General features: G+C 39.2%; 1 protein-coding gene across 1 annotated transcript in view; it reads right to left on the bottom strand.

Annotated features, from left to right (window-relative positions):
- Positions 1-24,448, bottom strand: part of CADM2 (cell adhesion molecule 2) — a 359,573-nt gene that overhangs the window by 182,682 nt on the left and 152,443 nt on the right. Inside the window, exon 3 of the mRNA XM_026868442.1 lies at positions 12,768-12,917. Coding sequence (XP_026724243.1) covers positions 12,768-12,917 — 150 coding nt within the window. The remainder of the gene's footprint in view (positions 1-12,767; positions 12,918-24,448) is intronic.

The raw sequence follows: 24,448 nt of genomic DNA, 5'->3' as shown, positions 1-24,448 counted from the left end.
AAAAGAAAAATGGTATTCTGTTTTACTATAGTTTTAAACATTAAGAACTCCAGTCTTTTACCATTAAGTCTTCCTGTGGTATACAGAGAGGCTGAAAGGGAACCTTTAGTAGCTTCCTTTCTCCATTGGGAGCCTTTAGTAGGTCCCTTTCTCCATTTTTAGATTAAAGAAAAGCAAATCCATGCTACCAGTGAAGAAAAGACGCAAGCTGTCTTCACCCTTGCTAAGTGTGAAAATATGAGTGAAGGAAAGCATGCTGCAGAGACATTCACACTCACTGTACGCCAGTTAGCTCTAACTCAGAGAGAATTTATCTCCCCTAGCCAATAAACTCTTAACCCCTGATAATACAACACTGTGGGGACTTGACATCTTGGATCACATCTGAGCAATGTGGAAATGCTCACACAATCTGGCAAGCCTCCATCTTCTCAGAGAAATGCAGTTTCAGAAGGCTGAAGTCCATGGGTACAACTATGTTATCAAACTGGCGTCTGTGTGGGTTTGGAAGCCAGTTATCTCAGGTCTAGTTAATCCAGACTTGGAATTCTGTATCATACAGATAGAAGAGACTTTTTCTCTTCCTTTACTATTTTCCTACACACTAGTCACTGTCCTTCACTCATATCCTTTGGAGTTGTTTTCCATCCTGATGGGTAATTCTCTAAAAATATGTTGTTGAATCACTCTTCTGGATTATATTTCTCCTTGACCTGCTCTGCTTTTATTCCTCCAGCATTGACTGATGGTTAATCTCGACATTAACCCTTCTAAAAGCAGCTGGAATGGCAGCAACTGTACCACCTGCTGTTAGTCTAGGGCTGCTGTGATTATATTGCATTCAATTTCAGTTCCTGTTTCAGAGTCATCTTTTGACTGATTGTTTCCAGTATCACTAGCCAGAACCTTAGATGTTAAAAGTAAACTACATCCATATTTATAAACCACACTAAAAAGGTTCTTCTTTTCAGATGATCTAATCTGTTTGGAGAAACATTGTAGAAGCTGGACAAACCTGCCAGCAACAACTTAGCTAGCTTAAATGCTAGCTCAGATGTCTCTTCATGGCACTGTGCCATGCAGATATTGTCATGTTTTCAGGGGTTTCTTATTTGCCCTTGTAAGAGTTTTGTCATCTAGATGCAAAGTCATGACTATAATTGTGGTGTGGATATTTTCTTATTTCTATATGCAATATGTCACATCATTCCATCCTGGGAATATCCGAATGTTCTGTGTCTGTCTTTCACTTTTAATTATAATTTTTTTCCATGCTTTTATCCTAAAGCACTGTCTATTTCTTTATAACCTGTTATTCCATTTCTAAATATTTGCACTTCAACTTTTGCCACTGCTGCTGTTTTTCTTTTTAGAAGCACAATTTTCACCAGCCCTGCAAATATCAGCTATTTATTGCAAAGACAGTTCTTTCTGTTCTCTAAAGTTAAGTTTTCTTGGATCTAACAATCATTTATACAACAAAACATTCAGGTTCTGGTCCACCTAGTAATTCTCTTATCCCTATGACTCTACTGTACTGAATATGCTGTGATATAACAATCAGCACTCTTGCTTGTCACCTAGTTTCTTCAAAAAAATAACCCTCACTTTCCCTAAGGAACACTGTTCACTGTGTTCCTGATTAAAAACAAAATGTCTTTTTCTGGCTACCTTTATGTTCCTTATGATGTACAATGCTGGGCTCTACTGCTCCTGGATACTGCCTATCAATGTGAACGTATTCGTCTACTTGCTCATCTCTGCACTCAAATTGTTCCTTGCTATCATTTGCTCTAAGAGTTGTCTAAAAGAAAACAAGGGGTTCAGAATTTAATGTAGTAAGTTCATTTTCTTCAAAACCCCCATCCACATCCACACAAACAACTAGTGCAGAGAGGTCAGGTTTATGAAATTTCTCTTTCCACCTTTCTATCGAATCTCGCGTCCACCCCCTCCCAAAAGATTTCTCACTCCTTAGAAGATTCGTTGCCATTTAAAACAAAAATAGACACCAGCCTGAGTATCATGAAACTTCATAACAGAGTAATCTTAGCAGTGTCATCACAACTACTGCTTCATTTCATCATATTCCAATGTAACAGCTTCATTCTCCATTTAGCTTGAGTGCTGGCAAACTTCATTTCTACACGTACCCACGCTTCAGCACAATATAATGCAAACTCCTACACTTTCTAACCATTTCTACAATATGCTCATTTACTCCCTTAATACTGATAAGAAATGAAAAAGTAAATGCTCTAAGTGGGAGTAGTTCTACTAATTTATTGCAATGAAATAATATTCTAATGCATTGTAACACATTCTTAAAATGTAATTTTCATATTCATAAAGACAATAACTGTCAAGATATTTTAACAGACTCCTGTTGTCTTTTATCACATTATCTTTTTTAAGATACATGAACACAAGCATTCTGGCTTTCAAAAGTGGCAAGCTGCTTTTGAAACCTTCGTTTTTAAGGATCAGGTGAGACACTTCTTGATCTCAAACTCTCTAAGACAACTTTTTTCCTCTGAGCTCTAAAGAACTACAATCCAAAATCATTTAAGCTCATTTTCTACCCATGGATCAGAGATCAGGTGTACTGGGTCTGGTTGGGATGGAATTTTCTTCATAGCAGCCCGTATGATGCTGTGTTTTGGATTCATGACCAAACAAGTGTGGATAACACACCAGTACATTGGCTATTACTAAGCAGTGCTTGCACTGTGTCGAGGCTTTCTCTGTCTTTTGCTCTGCACCACCAGCAAATGGGCTGGGGGTTGCCAAGAGTTTGGATTGGGGCAAAATTGAGACAGCTGACCCCAGCTGACCAAAGGGATATTTCATACTATATGGCACTGTGCTCAGCAATAAACTTGGCAGTTGTTCTCCTCAAGTAGGTATGGTTCGGAGACTGCCTGGGCATTGGTCTGCTGGTGGGAGGGGGTGAACAACTGCCTTTTCATCACTTTTTGATTTTATTTTGGTCTTTTTTTTCATTCTATTTCCTTTACTTATTAAACTGTCTGAACCTTGATCCATGAGTTTTTCTCAGTTTTGCCCTTCTAATTCCTTCCCCCACCCCACCACAGGGGAGTGAGTGAGTGTTACAAGCCATTAGTAAGAAACAAAATTGCAGCTAAAGAATTAGCCCAGGCTATCTATTCCTATATGTCATACCGTGGGCCTCAATGAAAGATAAGAGCTGGCCAGACAGCTACTGATAGTTGCGTAGCGTAATTGTGAAATCAGCAGATCTGACAGACCTAAAAAATTCAACTTAACTACGGATCTCAGAAGAACTATTATAAAAATATATTCATGGAAAACTCTCTGTGAAAACAAGATTTCTATCTCCTACAATTTTTTCTTTACATGCTAGAAACATCACAAACGTTATAAGGCATTTACAAGTTATTGCTATTCAGCTCAGGGAGAAAAAAAAAAATAAAAATCTGTCCTCTGTATACCTTCCCCCCAACTTTTCCAGATGTAAAGTCATACTTCAATATTTCTCTGTATAGTTTTCTTGCATTTTTCCCATTGCTTTTCATGCTATGTCATAGGTTTACTACAAGGTATTATCTCATTGAAAGGGTCTATTAAACTGTAAGTAACAGTGAATCTCTAATTTATATGCATACACTAGGATGAAGTTAAGCTTGGTCATCATCTACTGTCTGATACCATCTCCACTCAATTATGTAATAGGAAACAGAGCGTGTGAAGGTGGAGACATAAGTCCATTCATCATTGCTACTCGATTTCACATTACTTAAATGCTAACACTCTGTCCTCCCAACAATACAGCCTGTCTGCCTCCCTGTCTGCATAACTAATCTAACGCATGTATTTCCTACATTCCTTTCTGTTGCAAGAAGAAACATTATTTTCTTTTCTTCTCTGACTTTCATTTCGTACAAGCCTATTTCTTCTGTCTGAGGACTGTTTGTCTACATGTATACCTACATCTTAAATTCAGCTGCTTCCTAGAATAATTAAATGTCCTACAAGAAGAAGTTTACCATTTCACCCCAATTGGAAATATTCTCAAATGATTTTTGTAACTCACAAAGTGCCTCTGCTTGTTTGTGTAGATTAGAATCCGAGGATGAATCACCACAGAATGGTGTTAACTGGGTTTATACTTAAATTCAATATCTGGAGTCTGGTTTCCACAAAACAAGTCAAAGGGTAAATACAGCTAACAAGGAAGGAGTTGTATGTCTACAACATCAGCAAGACAGGATTTTCATGCCCAAAAGTGCCAGCCTTTTGTATGGCAATTCTGTCACCATTAAAGAGAACTGAAGTTTTTTTGTACTAATGAATGCTCTTAAACTGACATACATGACACTGTAATGAAAACCCCATACCTTGTGCAGTGTGAATTGCAGAGTTTTCCTCCAAATGTCTATATTGAGAAAGGAAAAGGTTAGGAGTTGTTTTCAATGAACTGATATTACAGCTAGGTATGCCAAAAGACATGACGTTTTGATTAGAGACACATCCTGTCTCTGAATTTACCTGCAAGTTCTAATGTAATAGTGCCACCCCCAAGAGGGAGCAAATGCAGAAATTATGGGCAGCTGCTATACCCAAACATGTTTCCACAAGCTCACCTGAGGCATCGTGCCTATCATGGAAGCTCTCGGGAGCTTTGCAAGTACAGTGCCCTGTCATAACCCTTTCCTAGTGCATGAGTATCTTTGAAAGCTTTCAAGATGATAGGGACTTACATAAATGCCAAGTACTCTTACATGTAAAAAATCGAAAGTCATCTAAAGAAACACATTCTGCTGCTGAGGGGTGAATAATCCTGAGGTTGGAATTACTTTCTAATTTTGTAGTAAGACATGAAAGTGTTACTAGTTGAAGAAAGCACTAGGGACACGTACCCATCAACTAAAGTTGCCGGGGGAGGAGAATCTCAATCCATCCCACTCCTACCAGTTTGATGCCAGTGCCAGCAATAGATGCCCAGAGCCTGGAGAGGGATCACAGTTCAGCAAGAGAGCCCCTGAAGAGCAGCACATATGAATTCTGGCCACTTTGGTCAGTAAGTCAGTTTCTTCACTGGCCCAACTTAAATGTCTCTATGCAAACACAGGTAGCATGGGGAACGAACAAGAGGAGTCAGCACATGAGCACGCTTGCAGGGCTATGTTCTTCTCAGCATCATAGAGATGTTGTGGGATGGCTCCTATGACTGGAGTGTTGGAATGGAAGGATACAGACTCTTTAGAAAAGACAGGTGGGCGAAACAAGGATGAGTGTTTGCCCTCTATGTCAATAACCAGCTGGAGGGCATAAGGCTTTGCCTGGGTATGGCTGAGGAGCTGCCTGAGAGTCTGTGGCTTAGAACCAAAGGGAGAGCAGGGTAACATTACAGTGTTGGTCTGCTACAGGCCACCTGACCAGAAAGACTGAGCGGATGAGGCCCTCTGTAGACAGGAGCAGCCTCACGTTCACAAGCCCTGGTCTTCATGAGGAACTTCAGACACCCCAGTATCTGTTGGAGGGACAACATAGCAGGGCACAAGCAAGCCAGGAGGTTCCTGAAATGCGTTGATGATATCTTCCTTCTCCAAGTGATAGAAGAACCAACAAGGAGAGGTGCTATGCTGGACCTTGTTCTCACCAACAAGGTGCTGCTGGTGGGGAGTGTGAAGCCCAAGCGCAGCCTGGGCTGCAGTGACCATGAAATGGTGGAGTTCGAGATCCTCAGGGCAGTGAGGAGGATGCACAGCAAGCTCACTACCTGGACTTCAGAAGAGCAGACTTTGGCCTTTTCAGGGTTCTGCTTGGCAGAGTAGCATGGGATAAAGCCCTGGAGGGAATAGGGGCCCAAGAAAGATGGGTAATATTCAAGGATCACCTTCTCCAAGCTCAGGAGTAATGCATCCCAACAAAGAGAAAGTCAAGCAAAACCACCAGGAGGTCTGCATGGATGAACAAGGAGCTCCTGGACAAACTCAAACACAAAAAGAAAGACTCAGGGTGGAAACAAGGACAAGTAGCCTGGGAGGAATACAGAGAAGTTGTCTGAACAACCAGGGATCAGGTTAGGAAAACCAAAGCCCTGATAGAACTAAATCTTACCAGGGATGTCAGGGGCAACAAGAAAAGCTTCTATAGGTCAGTTGGTGATAAAAGGAGGACTAGGGGAAATGTGTGCCCTGTCTGGAAGGAAAAGGGAGACCTGGTTACCAGGGACATGGAGAAGGCTAAGGTACTTAATGACTTTTTTGTGTCAGTCTTCACTGGCAAGTGCTTTAGCCACACCTCCCAAGTCGCAGAAGGCAAAAGCAGGGACTGGGAGAATGAAGAACCACCCACTGTAGATGAAGTTCAGGACCATTTAAGGAACTTGATGGTGCACAAGTCTGTGGGACCCAATGACAAACATCCGTGGGTCCTGAGGGAACTGGCGGAAGTGGCTAAGTCATTATCCATCACATTTGAGAAGCCATGGCAGTCTGGTGAAGTTCCCACTGACTGGGAAATGGAAAACATGACTCCTATTGTTAAAAAAAGGAAAAAGTAAGACTCAGGGAACTACAAGCCTGTCATTCTCACCTCTGTGCTTGGCAAGATCATGAAGCGGATCCTCTTGGAAACTATGCTGGGGCACATGGAAATAAGGAGGTGGTTGGTGACAGCCAACAAGCTTCACTGAGGGAAAATCATGCCTGTACAAATTTGGTGGCCTTCTACAGTGAGGTTACAGCACTGGTAGATAAGGGAAAAGCAACTTAAACCATCTACCTGGATTTCTGCAAAGCCTTTGACACTGTCTTGCATGACATCCTTGTCTCTAAATTGGAGAGATATGGATTTAATGGATCCTTGGTGGATAAGGAATTTGCTGGATGGTGGCACTCAAAAAGTTGCAGTCAACTGCTTGATGTTCAAGTGGAGAGAAGTGATGAGTGGTGTTCCTCAGGAGTTAGTATCAGGCTGTTACTGTTTAACATCTTTGTTGGTGACACAGACAGTGGGAACTGAGTGCACCCTCAGCAAGTTGCCAACACCACCAAGCTGTGTGCTGCGGTTGACATGCCGGAGGGAAGGGATGTCCCATCCAGAGGGACCTGGACAGGCTGGAGAGGTGGGCCTGTGCAAACCTCATGAAGTTCAACAAGGTGAAGTGCAAGATCCTGTACATGGGTCAGGGCAACCCCAAGCACAAATACTGGCTAGGCGATGAGTGGATTGAGAGCAGCCCTGAGGAGAAGGACTTGAGGTTGTTGGTTGACAAGAAGCTCAGCATGACCCAGCAACGTGTGCTTGTAGCCCAAAAAGCCAACTGTATCCTGGGCTGCATCAGAAGGTTGAGGAAAGTGATTCTCCTCCACTACTCCACTCTCGTGAGACCCCACCTGGAGTACTGTGTCCAGCTCTGGGGCACCCAACATCAGAAGGACATGGATCTGTTGGAGCAAGTCCAGAGGAGGGCCATGAAGATGACTGGGGACTGGAGCACCTCCCCTGTGAGGACAGACTGAGAGAATTGGGGCTGTTCAGCCTGGAGAAGAGAAGGCTCTGGGAAGACCTTATAGTGGCCTTCCAGTACCTAAAGGGGGCCTACAAGAAAGATGGAGAGGGACTTTTTACAAGGGCATGTAGTGATAGGACAAGGGCTAATGGCTTTAAACTGAAAGAGGGTAGATTTAGATTAGATACAAGGATGAAATTGTTCACTGTGAGGGTGGTGAAACACTGGGACAGGTTTCCCAGAGAGGTTGTGGCGGCCCCCTCCCTGGCAGTGTTCAAGGCCAGGCTGGACGGCATTTTGAGCAACCTGGTCTTAGTGGAAGGTATCCCTGCCCATGGCAGGGGGGTTGGAACGAAATGGTCTTTAAGGTCCCTTCCAATCCAAACCATTCTTTGATTCTCTGATTAGAATCAGGCATATGTCTCATTAATATCTGGCATGTCAGGTTTCAGCAAACTTATAACGGTCAATGTCAACACAGAACTTGTTTTACTATCAACAGACCTGCAAACTTCTCTGTTAAGGTCAAGAGCAGGTATGTTACATTTGAACTTGTCTGACTAAGAAAAACTGTTAGGTATGTATACACCATGTTCCATTTCTCTTTTTATAGTCTGATTGCACATTATTATATTGATGAGATTAAACACCTTTGACATCAACAGCCATTGTTCAGTTGTACATGTCTCCTTTACAAGTCAATATCCTGTTCCATATGTATCTATATTCACTACCGAAAGGGAATGCGAGGCTATAGCAAGCTGAATGAAGGTTCTTTTCAGCCTTTCTTTATCAATCATCTCTGTGTTTCCATGCTACACCCTTTTTGTTATACATCTGCATTCATACTTATGTCTCTCTGTGTTTATTGCCCACTCAAAATCCTTAAGAAGTACCACCAGTGAAGATAAAATAAAATAACCTATATTAATTTGAAATCATATCTGCCAGTTCTACATTGTTGCACATTGTGCTTCTTCCAAAAGCAGCTATATAATTATAGGTACTTGGGTGCATAAAGTGATACAGAGGTTTCTATGGCAATTATTCATTTTAATTGAAAATTGTGTAGGGAAATACTCGTTTCATGTGCAGCATGCAATTTGCATTTGTTTCCAAAGAATCTGAACTTGCTCAGGGTGAGTTGTGAATTCATATTTTCCAGGAAGACACAATCTTTAAAATTCTGTCTGGGGAGTGGGAAACCAAAGGGGGGGGTCTTGGTAAGGTTATTAAGCCTATTAAAATTTAAGACCATTTATCCATTTATACAACTAGACTATCTATTTTTTACTGTCAGGTAATGATTTTATGCTTAAAATCAAAGAAGAGGAGTTAAAAATCAAATTAATACACAATGTCCTTGAAGCTACAAGGTAGAGGAACCAGAAATAAAAAAGTAGCAGAAAGGACAACAAAGAGACAGCTGCTGAAAGAGGCAGGTCATCAATGAGACCAAACCCACAAGATCAAACATTTGTATTGTCACGTATTTTAGCTACTGTATGTTAAAATAATAATGAAAACGAAGTTAGTTACAGCTTTACTATATTTTAGAACGTCAAAGTAAGAGTTGGAGGGAAGCAACTGTTTTACCTTGCTTATCTAATAAAATAAAGCTATAACTTATTTTTTCCTGTGGGAAAATAGAATTTCTTTCCTCCATCAAATCTCATCACCCCAATGAGTTAAACACATTTTAGCCCTAAATTTACAACAAAGACCAAATCAACTACTTCAAGTGATGAGGACCTGGAAACAACCTCTGAAATTGTTGCTTCATTTTCACAAAATTTATAGCATTGCCTTTTCTGAAACAAAACTCTACTAATTTTCTATCTATATCATCATAAGACTGTATAGGCTAGGTGCCAAAAATGTCTCAAGTTAAAAATAGTCCTTATCTCCTTCACAAATATTAAAAAAATATTATATTGCTGGGAGGGTCCAGGAGGAACTGTTCTTTACTAGCCACAAAATCCTCCTAACTGAGCAAAACCTGTACTTAAAAACATATGCCCATGGCAGTATGTGAGGAAAACCAGAAGGATAATTTTAACAATGTAGCTTTGGTATTAGTATATTTGGCTCATTGCATTTCCATACTCATTTAGAATATCTAAAACAGAAAAAGGAAGAATATGACTCCTAACTTCAATGTCAATGATTGCACCACAGTTCAGAAGAAAGCAAAATGACATGAACGTGCTTTTCATAATATATGTAATGTGTTTTGAATAAAATGGTGACTAATAATAAACCTCTTGTTGAAAACCATAGGGACTGGGAAGCAGATATTCCCTCCAAGTGACCAAGTTACTCTATTTTTCTTGGCCCATGGCAAGTTCTATTTTGTTCAGAAAATGGTTTTGAAAGACAGGGGAACCAACTTGCTTGAAAAAGAAGCGTGAACATGAAAGGGGTCCCACCAAGGACAATCTAGCGGCAGAGGGCTTTTCACTGCATGGATAATTTGCTTTATTTTTGGCACCCATTCTGCCATATGTTGACAGCTGTCATCTCCCTCACCTTCTGCTGCAGTTTGGACCCTCTTTTGATACTTACCTGCCTCCCTTTGTTTTACTACCTGACTCTCTAATTATTAAAACAGAGAACAATCAACAGAAAGGTGTCCAGACATAAAAGAAATATACTGTCATTACAATGTGTGTTATTCTTATGAGTACATATATAGAAAATAAGTTACTGAAGGGAAGTAAAGGCACGTAAATTTTACTTAATTCTGAACATGGTAACATTCGCAGTTACTCAGCTCTGATGATCCATAAACACTACTGGTGGTGCTCCTCTTGTAAGGTTCTGTTTCTTACACAGAACTTAACCCTACACCATTGTGTACCCTACACCTACTCAACAGTTTTTATGAATTTTCAGGGTTTGAGAAACATAGCTATTAAACAGCAGTTTTCATGGTGTTGAAGGGAGAAATAAGATCTGACGGTTGGTTTTGGCTGACATTAAGAGACAGGTTTGAAAGATTCTGGCTGAGGCACTGTTCTCAATAAATTAAACGTAATGACTAGATCTAGTAGGAAGCTGCTTTTTATAGCCAAATTGTATGCCTGGCTGGGAGAAGTGGGAAAGGAAGAAAAAAAAAAGAGTAAGCCTTTACAGTTGCGCTTGCCATCATTTACTGAGAAAACCATCAAGATACCAGAGCCATAAATATCTGTCTCCATTTTGGCTCAGTAACACAAGCGTCAAAAGTGTGTAAAGGAAAACTCTTTCTTGCTTTTAAGAACACATACACATACATGCAGAAAAAAATTGCCAATAAAAGCTGTAACTTCATTTTCTGAAATGACAGTGATTTTTATGTAGGACTTGGATGCACTGCTCACTCCCCTCGGTATACTCAAATCTGGAAATCTCACACAGAATACAAAGCTTTGCCAATGTAAGAAAGACTAAATAACTCTGATTGTAGAACCTAAAGTTCTTGACCACATAAAGACAATTCCTGTCTAACAGATGTACAGTAATCCTCTGTAAAATGAATCATCAAGTATTCCTTAAAGTCTTGGGACAAGCTAAAAGTTCAATAAAGAGTGCAGTCCTTTAAATTTACACACTTCAGCTCCTCACACTTCCTGTGGGGAATATAAATTGCTTCTAAGTACTTACTATGCTGCATACAATTCAAATTCTATTGCTTCAATTCATTATATTAAAAAGTAATACAAACTTCAATTATTCATTGTAAAAGTACAGATTTAGCTAAAGTACACAGAAAATTCAATTCACACCAAAATGGTTACAAAGTTCAAATTAATCTATTTGTAGTCCTCCCACGTCCTTCTCGGCACCCTTTAAAATGTCACTTATTTTATAAATAAAGATATAGATTTTGTGAGTATTGATGTTCTTTATCTACAGAAAAGTTCTCTCTGCTTTTAGTTTTGCAGACATTATTTACCCATCCCAAATCACTAACAATTACAGCTAAAATAAAGGGTCCATATGAGTAAAGGTTACAGGACTAGACATACAGCTCAAAAGTTTGCACCTTATAAACCTCTCATCTTCAATTCTACATTCAAAAGGTACTTATGATTTCAAAGAAATTGCAAATCAAATGATTACACTCTACAGGAAATTAGATAAAAGAGAAAGGAACCACTTCAACACCATCAAGAGATTCTATTCAGCTATTATATTAATAGCAAACCCCCATATTTTGATTGCAGTTTCTGCAGGTATAAAATGACAGGTTTCAGACTCTACTTTTATTGAAGTGCACAGATCCACAAAGCATTTTCAGTCCTACAAGGTGTTTCAAAGTCTTGTAATCATTCAGCAAAGCATTTGGACAGCACTTCTTTAATTTTAAGCAGAGGAATAACTGCACTTGTTAAAATATGTTCTAGAGTATGTAGCACCTTTCAGAATAAATTCAAGCAGTAGAGTTAAGTATAAAATACTGCTGAACTTCTGTACCACCGAAATCAACACCAAAGCTTTTGCTTTTCTGAAGCCAAGTGGTGAATTTATTCCTCATAACTTCAGTTTTAATTTCCTTATGGAATCTAATGTACTCTTTATGTTAACATTCTATTATATAAAATGTAATACTTTTAAATTTCAGATTAAGATAAACATCTGAGAAATATATGCTACTGCCATGATAATGCCCTTCTTGTTGTTTAAGGAATAGACATATTACATCTTTTTCCCCTCTAATTTAATTAAAATTAAAAAATCTGTGCACAGTATAATTGGAAAAATCAGGGCACTAAACCAGAGCATTTTTATTAGCTATTAAGAACACCTACCACAGTAACTGCATATTGCACTAACAACCAAACTGCAGTACACCTGAAGCAAATAGTGGGATTATATACATACATATATATATATATATATATATAAAAAAAATATATATATATTTGCATACACACAGACACACTAATAAAGGCAAGTCACAAGGTTTATGGACTGCTTCTTCCATTGCTAGCCTCTCATCACCCATAAATGCTCTTTCAAGTTATTTTGCAACTATGTTTTCCAAATTAGCTTGCAATAAGAATTTCAAATATTATTCTTTTCCTTTAATAATAAAATACAATTTTATACACAAGAGACTACTTCAGTGAACTCTCCTCCAAAAAAGATTATAAAACAGTTATATCTGAAAACACATATCCCTAGCAAATATTCTCACATTAAAATATTAAAGGGAAATGGTTTTAAACATTTATTTCTTAGAAAAAATTATGCAGAACCATAAGTTTAGGCAACGATTTACCTTTCTTGTCATCGAAGTACAGTGTCTGTTGAGCTGGATTTGACCACTGGAGGGAGGTGTTATCATTTTGATCGACCCTGCAGGTCAAATTTGCTGTTCCCCCTTCAACAACCGTGACGTTCTGTGTAAGTGGAAACTGCCCTTGGCTGCCTGAGGAGGGAGGGGAGGGATGGAGAAGGGAAGTGGATAAGAGAAAAAAAGAAAGGATTTAAGTTGTAGAACTGAATTTATTGCAGCAGTTTCCCACATGACAGAGCCTGTATTCAGTGTGATCTATTCTGACCAAAGAAAGGTAGTACATTAAACTGAAAAAAAAAAAAAAAAAAAAAAAAAAAAATGAGAAACGGATAGATTAATTAAGAAATAACGATTTTTTTTTCCCCCTCTGTCTGTTTTACCCCCCGTAAATCACACAAATTAGTTCCAAAGAAGTACTCTGCAATTTTATCTCCTCAGACATCGCTATACATTCAGGATATGCCTCTGCATAGGGCTCATGTGCTACATACCTACATGGATGTCTTAGTACAGATGATATAGTTGAATGGCTGTTGAAAATTTCACTGAAAGCATAACATAAAAATCCACACAGGTTTTTTAAAATAGAGGGAAAGGGCAGTCTTGATTCTCTGTTTCTTTTTATGCTTTTTAAAGAACTCTCAGGACAAGGTTTTTTCTGTCAGGTTTGGAAAGTTGTTGAAGACCAAATGTAGTGTGAATCTAATAATCGATGCATCCTCTGTTGAGGGAATATAACCTGATCTCATATGAAAATGGAAGTTATGATGTAGTAGGTCTCTTTCACATCTGTGATTCTATCCCAGAGCATTATGAATCACATTAAGTGCTTGCTGAAAAGTCACTGGGAAGATTTCCAAATACCTCTACACAATACAGGAGCAGTATCACACAGGTTCTTGAATCACAAGCATTTTCAACAGCATAGTTAGACTAAAGTGTTTATGTATTGTGAGAAATAGCACACCCCTTGTCAAACCGCACAACACATTCTGACAAACAGTATCACAAGAAGAGAGCACAGCAAAAACATGGAAGTAATTTTTAACATGGGTGGGAAAAGAAGAGTTCTTCAATAATAAGAAAAACACATCATCTTCTGGGAGATATATTAATTTACTCAAGAACACAATACAAAAGAAAGACAATCCAATAGTCTAAATCAAATATATGCTTCTTTATTCCCCTCTCTTCAAATAGGTTCTGTTAAAACAAGAATTGTTCAAGTGCAGGTAGAGCAGTTAGCATAAGAAATAAAATACTGAGATTGACATTCAAGTGGGATGTGTCACAAGTGAAAATATCTACCGTCCCACAGGAGCAAACAAGCTCATAGACATGTCATCAAGGAAATTATATATATACAATATCCACTAGTTATACCAATAAGGAATCAAAAATCCAGCATAAAGCCTTCAGAGAAACATCCTCTCTCATCAGCTGTTTCCACCTAAGTTAAACTGAGGACTACCTTCTATATGGAAAACATGATAATATAGAAGTCTATTGTCTATTATACAGGTTTTCAGATGACCAGAGTAAGGAATTATTAAATAAAAGATTAACAACTGAACTTCTATTTGACCTGCTGATATTGCCAAAAATATAGTTCTACCCAGGTTTTGACAGCTGTCCATTTCCCTATGTAAAATAATTTTGATGGCCTTAGGCCTGCTACATAAGCATCTGCATCATTAAAACAATTAACATTTAGGTAGTCTAATACTCTCCACTGTCTTGGCTTAAATAAATAAAGGATTTTAATCAAAATGCAAATCTGAGTAACTGGTATAATTTTTCTACAAATATCAACTTCCTGCAGATGTTTAAAGATTGAAATTTACTATGTACTGATATTTACTATAAGAGGGTATTTACTATCAACAGGATAACAGATATAGTAAATAAAAAATAAGGAATATTGAAAACACCATGCCTAATTTAAATGGTGCAAACAATAAATGCCAAAATTCTCATGACATCCTCTGTATCTGACACTTCATTAATCAAACCCTGCTTCTTGAAAACCACACGCTGAGAAATACTTGATGAGTGAAAAATCATAAACAAGGATGGAAAAAAAAAAGAAAACAGAAAAGATTTGTCATTTCCTTCCATTTCTCCTCTTTCAATTCCAATGTGTCAAGGAACCTCAAGGTATTGCATAAATTGCTTATCGCTTAAATTAGAATTTTAAAAGTCCAGAAAAATGCACACAGCCTGTTATTACTTCCACTAAATTACAGGCATCTTACCAAAGAAATAACCTTCTAAAGTATGAGTTGTGGATAAGAGGCTATGTAGACTAAAATATTTTTTGCATACAAGAACCATTAAACAGAATTCAGTGCCAGAGACTAGCACAGTGAAATCTGTCATTTACATTAAAGATGAGGAATGGAAGACAGCATAATAAAGAACCGCTGCAATGACTTAGGACCCTATTAACACGATTTTGGAGATCTCCCCAGAATTACCCCATATCATTTTTCTGATATTACAGGTTTTATCATGAGGGTGTCAGTGTATATGTATTTGCTAATGATTGTCAAGTCACAGACTTGTTTGTCCAGAAGACTGGTTAGTAGGTAATTTTTTATGATCAACCATTTAAATGGAAACCATAAGAGGTCATCTATGTGCTGATGTTTTGACAGGAATTAATCTGGCATGTAAAAGTGAAACCAAAGCATTCATCCTATCCCCTAACAACATTGAAGCTTTGTGGATCTGGAGATGATGCACATAGCTTCATAGAAAGCTTGTAGTGGAGAAAGAGGCACAGAGAAAATGAGACATTTAATCTGAAAACTAGCCCAAGTGGAAAGAAGGGAGCCTGTGTGCAACAGAGAAAAAGAGAAAAAGCAAGGCCAAAAGAATGGATACTGCACACCTCTTAATAAAGACCAAAATTATTAGTAAGTGATGGGAAAACCGGGACAAAGAAACATTTATGAGTTTTACTTTAGTGCTTCTATCAGCATCTACCTTGGATTATTGAAGTAGGAACTTTGGTGCTGAAAGGACTTGGAGGAGATAGGAAAAGCCCATACCAGACAGATGACCATTATAGAAAGCATCAACATTGTGCCATTTTACGCAGCATTATAAGTGTCAAAGAAGTGGCTTTAGGCCGCTAATGATTAGATCTGGTTCCTGGAGGGACTGACAGTATTTTGTGGGGGAGGCCTCATCTCTGCTAAGTAGGTAGGTAGCGCGTGCCCAGGATGGATGCCAGAGAAGCCGCCAGCCCATGGAATCGCTTAGTGAGATGAGGAACCCAGGCCACCACTGATGCAGACAAACTGTTCCCAGCCATGTCAGCTACCACCGTTGGGCTGCAGGGGCAGCAGGCTCCCGCTGCAGTGCAGCAACCCAAGGCTGGAGGCCACTGCCTGGAATCACATCATCATTCCCCAAGGGATTTGCTTTGGAAAAACCAGTATGCCTGGGATAACTTATTACCATTGTAAAAAAAAAATATTTATACTCCCAGCATTGAGTACGCTGGTTCTGATCCATGGAAGCAGTCCCATTAAATCAAGAATGTTTGGTGATGAGCCTTCAGTAAGAAGGCAAGCCTAAAGGTCCTGCCAGATTGAGGCCAGTATGTTAAAAGAAATATAGTTTTCATCATCATTTAAACAACTGGATGTTGCCAATGTTTCCTCTAGTGGTTCTCTAGTATGAATGGTTCTTAATATAGTTACTAAATTCCCATTTCTTAATTTCTTCCTTAACTCTGTGAAGCAGAGATTGAACAAGACATGTCCTCTAACAAAAGCACTCCACCTTAAGAAGTGTAGCAATGGAAAACTTAGCAGCACCTTCGGTAATTTATTTCAGAGAGCAATGGTTATCATTGTTTTAACAAGAAAACAGAATTTTACTCCTGGTCTGAATTTGTCTCATTGTAGCACCTAGCATCCACTGGCTCTCGTTATATCTTTTTCCTTGCTCTGAAGAGCCCTCTATTATCAAATTTCTCCTTCTTTTGTAGGCACTTAGAGACTGTGATCATATCACCCATTAACCTTCTCTTTGACAATCTAAATAAATTGAGCTCCTAAATCTTTCTGTAAAAATCATATTTTTCTAATCCTTAAATTACTCTGTGGCTCTTCTCGGTTCCCTCTTCAATCTGTCATCTTTTTTTTCTCAAGTGTGGAGCCCAGACCTGGAAACTCCACTGTAGCACTCACAGAAGGAAAAACTACAGAGGTGACGCCACTTCTCTACCAGCACTTCATATTCCTGTTTGCGCACCTAAATGAGTCCCACTGGCCTCAGAGTCAGATGGGGACCCAAGTTTGATGGACAGGCTACCGTGATGCTGGCGTTTTTTCTCAGACACCACTCCAAAGACAAACCGACAAACTAATATTCTTGCCTGTAGCTCATAGATGTACAACCCTGTGTTTCCCTGCACTGAAACATATCTTTCTCTGAGCCCAGTGACCTGTGCTCTTTATTATTTCATATATCCACAGTCTTTGTGGCATCTGCAAACACTGCTGGCAACAAATTGTGTCTTCCAGGGTGTTTCTAAAAACCAACTCTGAAAAACATCTAAATAGTACAGTAGAAGTTGCGTTTTCCTATGCAGACAAATACACAGAAACATGACTGTTCAATGGCGAGTTCTTATTTATCATTACACTTTCGCCCTATTTTTTCAAACAGGTCTGATCTGCTTAATGCTTGTAAGGTTGGTTTTTAAAAAGTTTTGGTTATTATTCAAGCTGTCATGCTATTTCAAGTCAAAGGCCTTACAGGAGTTTAAAAGATTTTAAAGATTATGATTACCTTTTCCAGACATAACTGTAATTTAAGAAGTAATGAAAATATTAAATTTGTCACATATTCATTTATAAATATATTCAAAAAGCATACTGAAAGAAATTAATTCCTAATAAAACTTTGTTTTAAAACAGAGCATGATAGAAGTTTCTGTTAAGGCATAAAATTAAAATAGAAACTAATATCCGTATCTCCTTTAACAGTGGTGATGGCAGTCAGACACAATCCCATGAAATTAAGGGGAATCTCAGATTTCAAAATTTTGCAAATATTTGAAAAACATTCCTAAATCTATCACTGACTTCTCACATGACCTCAGGCAATCTATTTAATCTATGCTTTGCTAACCAATCTACACAAAAGAAACAATGATGCTTCTTCAATTTGTAAAAAGATTTGGATTTAAAAGTATACAATTTTTTTTTTTTCACTTTTTATATACATGTTTCCACTCTCTCACCTAATGTCAGCCCATACTGCTGCTGATATGGGACAGAGAAATGTACTTATGGGGAACAGGGACGTGAAGCTGATAAAATAAATGCTTTCATTGCATATATTGTTCAATTCACATGTATCTTTGGTTTGTGCATATATAATGCTAAACAACACTTCTATACTAACTCTACAAATGATTTAAGACTATTTCTATTATCCTCATTTAAACATAGCTCCTTTCTAATCAAGTTAATTAAAAAAATATATAAATGTATTTGTGGAATTTTTTGATAAGGGATGTGCAAATATTGGACAACATCAAGAAATATAATCAAAAAGTCGATTTCCAAGAATTTTAAGACAACTTCCAGATTTTAGGAATGAATCCAAGTTTACCTAAATCTCTTTAATTTCTGAATCAGATTCACCAATGTCACAAATACAAAAATTCTTGCATTGTACTTAATTTTGCTTGTTGAAAACCAAAAGGTTGGAGGCCGTCTAGGGTACAGTGATCACAAGATGATCGAATTTTTGATCCTTCAGGAAACAAAGAGAGGGGTTAGTAAAACTGCCACCTTAGACTTCCACAGGGTTAACTCTGACCCGTTCAAAAGACTGATTAACAAAATCCCTTGGGAGGCTGTCCTGAAGGAAATGGGAGTCCAGGAAGGATGGTCATAACTCAAGAGCAAAGTCTTAAAGGCACAGGAGCAGACTCTTCCCATGTGCCGAAAAACAAACAGGCAGGGAAGGACATCGGCCTGGCTAAACAGGGACCTTTGGCTGGATCTCAAGAACAAAAGGAGAATCTATTGCCTTTGGAAGAGGGGCCAGGTCTCTCATGAAGACTATAAAGATGTAGTGAAGCTGTGCAGGGAGAACATCAGGAGAGCCAAAGCACAGCTAGAGCTCAACTTGGCTACAACTGTTAAAGGTAATAAAGAATGTTGCTATAAATTCATTAACAGCAAAAGGAGTATGAGGGAGAATCTCCCTCCTTTACTGGATGCAGAGGGAAACATGGTAACTAAAGATGAGGAAAAGGCTGAGGTGCCCAATGCCTACTTTGTCTCAGTCTTTAGCAGTGGAACTGGCTGTTCCCTGGACACCCAGCCTCTTGAGCTGGGAGATGGGGAGGGGAAGCAAACTGAGATCAGCACAGTTGAAGAGGAGGTGGTCAGAGACCTGCTACACCCCTTGGATGCACACAAGTCTGTGGGACAGGATGGGTTACACCCAAGGGTGCTGAAAGAGTTGGCAGATGTGCTCACCAAGCTTCTTGCCATGGTTTACCTGAAATCATGGCTAACTGGGGAGGTCCCGTTGGACTGGAGGGTGGTAAATGTGACACCCATCTACAAGAAAGGGAGAAAAGGGGATCCAGGAAACTATAGACCTGTCAGTCTGACCTCGATGCCTGGGAAGGTCATGGAGCAGGTCATCTCGAGTGCCGTTAAAAGTCATATAATGGACAACCAGGGGATCAGGCCCAGTCAGTATGGGTTTATGAAAGGCAGGTCCTGCCTGACAAACTTTATCTCCTTCTACAACAGGGCGACCTGCTTATTGGATGAGGGAAAGGCTGTGGATGTAGTTTACCTTGATTTTAGCAAAGCCTTTGACACAGCTTCTCACAGCTTTCTCCTGGGGAAACTGCCTGCTCATGGCATGGATGGGCACACACTTCGTTGGGTATAAATCTGGCTGGATGGTCAGGCCCGGAAAGTTGTGGTGAACGGAGTTAAATCCAGCTGGTGGCCGGTCACGAGTGGTGTCCCCCAGGGCTTGGTTTTGGGGCCACTCCTCTTTAACGTCTTTATTGATGATCTGGACAAGGGATCGAGTGCACCCTCAGTCAGTTTGCAGATGACACCCAGTTGGGTGGGAATGTTGATCTGCTCGAGGGCAGGGAGGCTCTGCAGAGAGACCTGGACAGGCTGGAGCCATGGGCTGAGCCCAACTGGAGGAGTTTCCATAAGGCCAAATGCCGGGGGCTGCCCTTGGGCCACAACAACCCCCAGCAGCGCTACAGGCTTGGGGAGGAGTGGCTGGAGAGCTGCCAGTCAGAGAGGGACCTGGGGGTGTTGATTGACAGCCGGCTGAACAGGAGCCAGCAGTGTGCCCAGGGGGCCAAGAAGGCCAATGGCATCCTGGCTTGTGTCAGCACTAGCGTGGCCAGCAGGGACAGGGAAGGGATCTGACCCCTGGACTCGGCACTGCTGAGGCCGCCCCTCGATTCCTGTGTTCAGTTTTGGGCCCCTCACTCCAAAAAGGACATTGAATGACTCGAGCGTGTCCAGAGAAGGGCAACGGAGCTGGTGCAGGGTCTGGAGCACAGGTCGTACGAGGAGCGGCTGAGGGAACTGGGGGGGTTTAGTCTGGAGAAGAGGAGGCTGAGGGGAGACCTCATCGCCCTCTACAGCTACCTGAAAGGAGGTTGCAGAGAGCTGGGGATGAGTCTCTTTAACCAAGTAACAAATGATAGGACAAGAGGTAATAGCTTCAAATTGTGCCAGGGAAGGTTTAGACTAGATACTAGGAAGTATTTCTTTACAGAACGGGTTTTTAGGTTTTGGAATGGGCTGCCCAGGGAGGTGGGGGAGTCCCCATCCCTGGAGGTGTTTAAGAGTCGGGCTGACATAGTGCTTAGGGATATGGTGTAGTTGGGAACTGTTAGTGTTAGGTTAATGGTAGGAGTGGATGATCTTCAAGGTCTTTTCCAACCTAGATGATTCTTTGATTCTGATTCTGTGAAAAATGATGATGGCAGTAACAAAACTGCACTCATTGCAATAACAAACAATACTTAACAAAATTGTTCTTTACTACAGTAAATTTCCTACATGGTCAGTATTCATGAGCAAAAAGTAATAAAGAATGTAGCATATTACTTAATTAATTTCCATTAAATTTTAACATCCAGTGGAAAATCTCTAAGCACTTCCTTCACTGCTCATCAGTGCATTAAGCACTTCCTGGATACATCCCTTTTTAGTCTGCATTCTGCTAGCTGAACAAACCAAGAAGCTTTTATTTGCCTCCCACTGGATGGCCTCTCCATTCCCAGAACAATTTGGCAGCCCTTCTCTTCCTTAAGCACAAGCAGCCAGGTCACTACATACCACTCCAGAAACTTTAGCAGTACAATACCACTTGTAATTCCTTATTTCAGGTTGCAGGTATGGGAAAGATGCCCAGATTTGGTACTTGTACTAAGGGCAGATACTGATACTTGCTTTAGGAGATGCACCAGGAGAAAAACTATCATATGGGTTTTCATGATGATGGTGGGATGCTGGGCTTGCAGAGGCAAGAGCACTCTTGACAGTACGCATCCACATGTACTTCAGGCTTTTGCTGCCCCTCAGTTTTTAGAGAATGCAGAAAAACCAGGAGGCTGATCAATGCCAGGAATGTGGGAATTATTCCTATTTAGCTGAAGAAACAGAAGGTGGGAATGTAAGCTGGGGGTGGGGAGTGGGTAAAAAGGTAAGATGGGACAGGGGAAGGAGGTGAAAGTTTTATCTTTCACATAAGTTTTATTCGAATCAGAGAAATCAGTCCCTCAAATGCTACTTAGTAAGTATTGAAGGGATATTTTATAAACTCCTAGAAAATGCAGAACATGTAAATAATATGTACTTTTCTGAAAACAGTTTTTAAGGTAAGTTCAGTGCAATTTACTTCCTACTTTAGTATTAACTGAGGTGACTGACATGTATGGTTAAGATCATGAATGTGATTCAGATGATCACCTTTCTACAGACAGTACTACCCATCCGGCTTGCTTGCCTTCTTCACAAGAAATGATGGCAGTGGTACTTCTACCCTCCACTGGCAGGTCAGGTCAATCAGACACATATATATCCACTACAGTATATACAATTACATTCTGTTCCACCATCAAACTTTGAGGAAAGCGAAACAATTTTACTGTCTGTCTGGAACACGTTAATAAAAAAAGAATGGGGGAAAAAAAGAAAAAAGTACTGATGGCCCACATTACAATTCTCTTGTATCTGAAGAGGAAGCAAGAAGTGTCAGTGGAAAACACTACATGGTTATACAAAGATAAATTACAATAAGCAGTGAAGCTATTGCAAAAAGAAGGTGGCATCTAGTTATCACTGTCACCATACTGTATGCCGGCGCCTCTGCTCATTCTAGGAAGCTTTGTTAGCAAAATTATTTCAACTATTTTGACTAGATGGAGCTATAGTTAAGTATATTCTACAAGAGTTTGTTTTTGCAGTGCTTTGTGAAGGACCAATACTGCTTTCCAGCAGAATTGACAGGCTTGTATCTCATTAGCCACAATTTTTTTTTTTTTTTTTTTTTTTTTTACACTCAGAAATCATGGCTCAACTGCTTTTACAGATTTTAAAACTGATTTTTATCTCAGTATGTGACAAGATTATGCAGGATAATTATAATTATTTGGTCCAGTTTGGAAACATTCATCGTGTGAGTTCATCTCATGTTTATTTGTTTATGTTTGTGGAGTCTTTTTTACTTTTTGCAATTAAAATGAAAGCTCTTTAATGAGTTCAACACTTCCATTTGATGCTTAGGTTATATATTCTAATCAATTTACCAGGCTAATTATAAATGTGACTTGGTGCCTGTAAGCACCAAGAAAACATTATCCTCTCTTTACTTTTGTTTCTGCAGAGGTCTTTTTTTCTAGGAAACAGTTATGTTATAAATTGAGAGAATTTCACAGTATCAGTACAGCAAGCATTGCCTACTCATGTCACTGTATATCAGAGAGCCATAAAAAGCAATGGGTGTGGATAGAGAATAGGGACTGGACAAGAGGTTCACAACAGTGAATTAGCAATCTTTTTGCACAGCAACTACACCTTCTCCTGCAAGCCTGGCTGCCCAGTGTCCCTATGAGGTAAATTAAGTTCATCAGCATATGCGAAGGAAAGAATAGAGCCTACAGTTATATCTGTTCTTACACAGAAAGCCTATAGCAAGAGATTTATCCTTCTCAGTCTTGTGTAGAACCAAAAAGCCATAGGTTTTTTATTTGTTACCTTTACATCACCATGTCAGCCAACCCAGAGCCCACAAAAATTGCAAAACTGTATAAGAGGAAATAAAGGAAATAAATCTTAAGCTTTTTCAAATCAGTCAGGTTTTTGTGTTTTTTTTTTTTTAATATTGGCTTCAGAAGGATCAAGCCCTAAGAGGAAAAAAAACCCAAAAAGTAAATATTTGGGTGACAGGGCAAGCAACTTACTACTTCAAATAGCAGCTTGCATCTGTAGGGAGAATACATTAATTTTCTTCTTCTTTCTTAGCAAAGGAACTAAAACATTAGAAACAAAAGCCAGTACAATGAGACATCTAAATATACTGAATCAGCTTGCTGGCTTTCTCTCTTAATTTATATATGAAATAATGCAAACATCTGTCCCAGGAGATGAACTGTCATTAGCTTGTCTTTTAAATCTAATTTAAAAAAAATATGATACTGTGAACAGCATTTCAGCAGGCATAAACAGGTATCTGCATTACTGTGCAACTAGTGTTTCTTCTAACTTTTCAGTAGGAATGAATTATCTTTTCAGCACAGATACCATATAGAAGGTTAGTGTCCTGGAAATTTTGAAAGAGGAAACTACAGAAAAAGTTGTTAGCCCTATTTTTATTTTTTTTTTAATTTTCTAAGAAAAGTCTTAAGAGTGTGATAAAATATTGATTACAGATTAAAAAACATTTTAACTCCTGATACATAACTACCTGCTTTGTTTTATTCTAAAAGACAAGATGACAATGTGGCCTGAACACTAAAGTGCATTCATACAGTATTTTTAAAGAAAGAGAAATTTGCCTGGGCATAATTTGATACACAGAGTCTTTTACTAAGTCGATTGGCTTTCCCTAACCTGCTGTCTTAAATGGCAATAACTTAGTCCCATATCTGGATAGCATATACTTTTAAAACTTTATTCCAGAAAGAATGTCCTGTAAATTGTGTGCTCCTGAAGAAACATTGTTTAAAAGAGAAAGGAAAAAAAGAAAAAAAGAAGCAAAGAAAAAGAAAATAATTGTGTGCTCTGGTAATCATTACATGCTCTGGCAACAAAACCACTTGCAGAGAAAATCTGAGTTACTAAGAACATTGCAGAAACTTACTACAGAATGACAGAGTTTTAGGAGAGAGTGAAGAAGTAACTCAGAAAATAATTGTTACCCCCAAACTGTGCATTCAAGGTTCCTGGGCTTTTAAAAATGCTTAAGTAATTACTAGTAACTAAAATAATCCAAAGGACAAGAGCATGCTGGTACAGTTGCTGATTTCAGACTATAGAATTTATGTTAGACAGCAATAAGAGAGAAGAAAGAAGCCAGCCTTCCTTCCTTCCTTCCTTCCTTCCTTCCTTCCTTCCTTCCTTCCTTCCTTCCTTCCT

This window comes from Athene cunicularia (genome assembly GCF_003259725.1).
Source record: "Athene cunicularia isolate RWA chromosome 1 unlocalized genomic scaffold, athCun1 chr1_part1, whole genome shotgun sequence".
In the NCBI taxonomy this organism is placed as follows: Eukaryota; Metazoa; Chordata; class Aves; order Strigiformes; family Strigidae; genus Athene; species Athene cunicularia.
The sequence above is the reverse complement of the archived record's forward strand: the minus strand, read 5'-3'. Positions and strand labels throughout refer to the sequence as shown.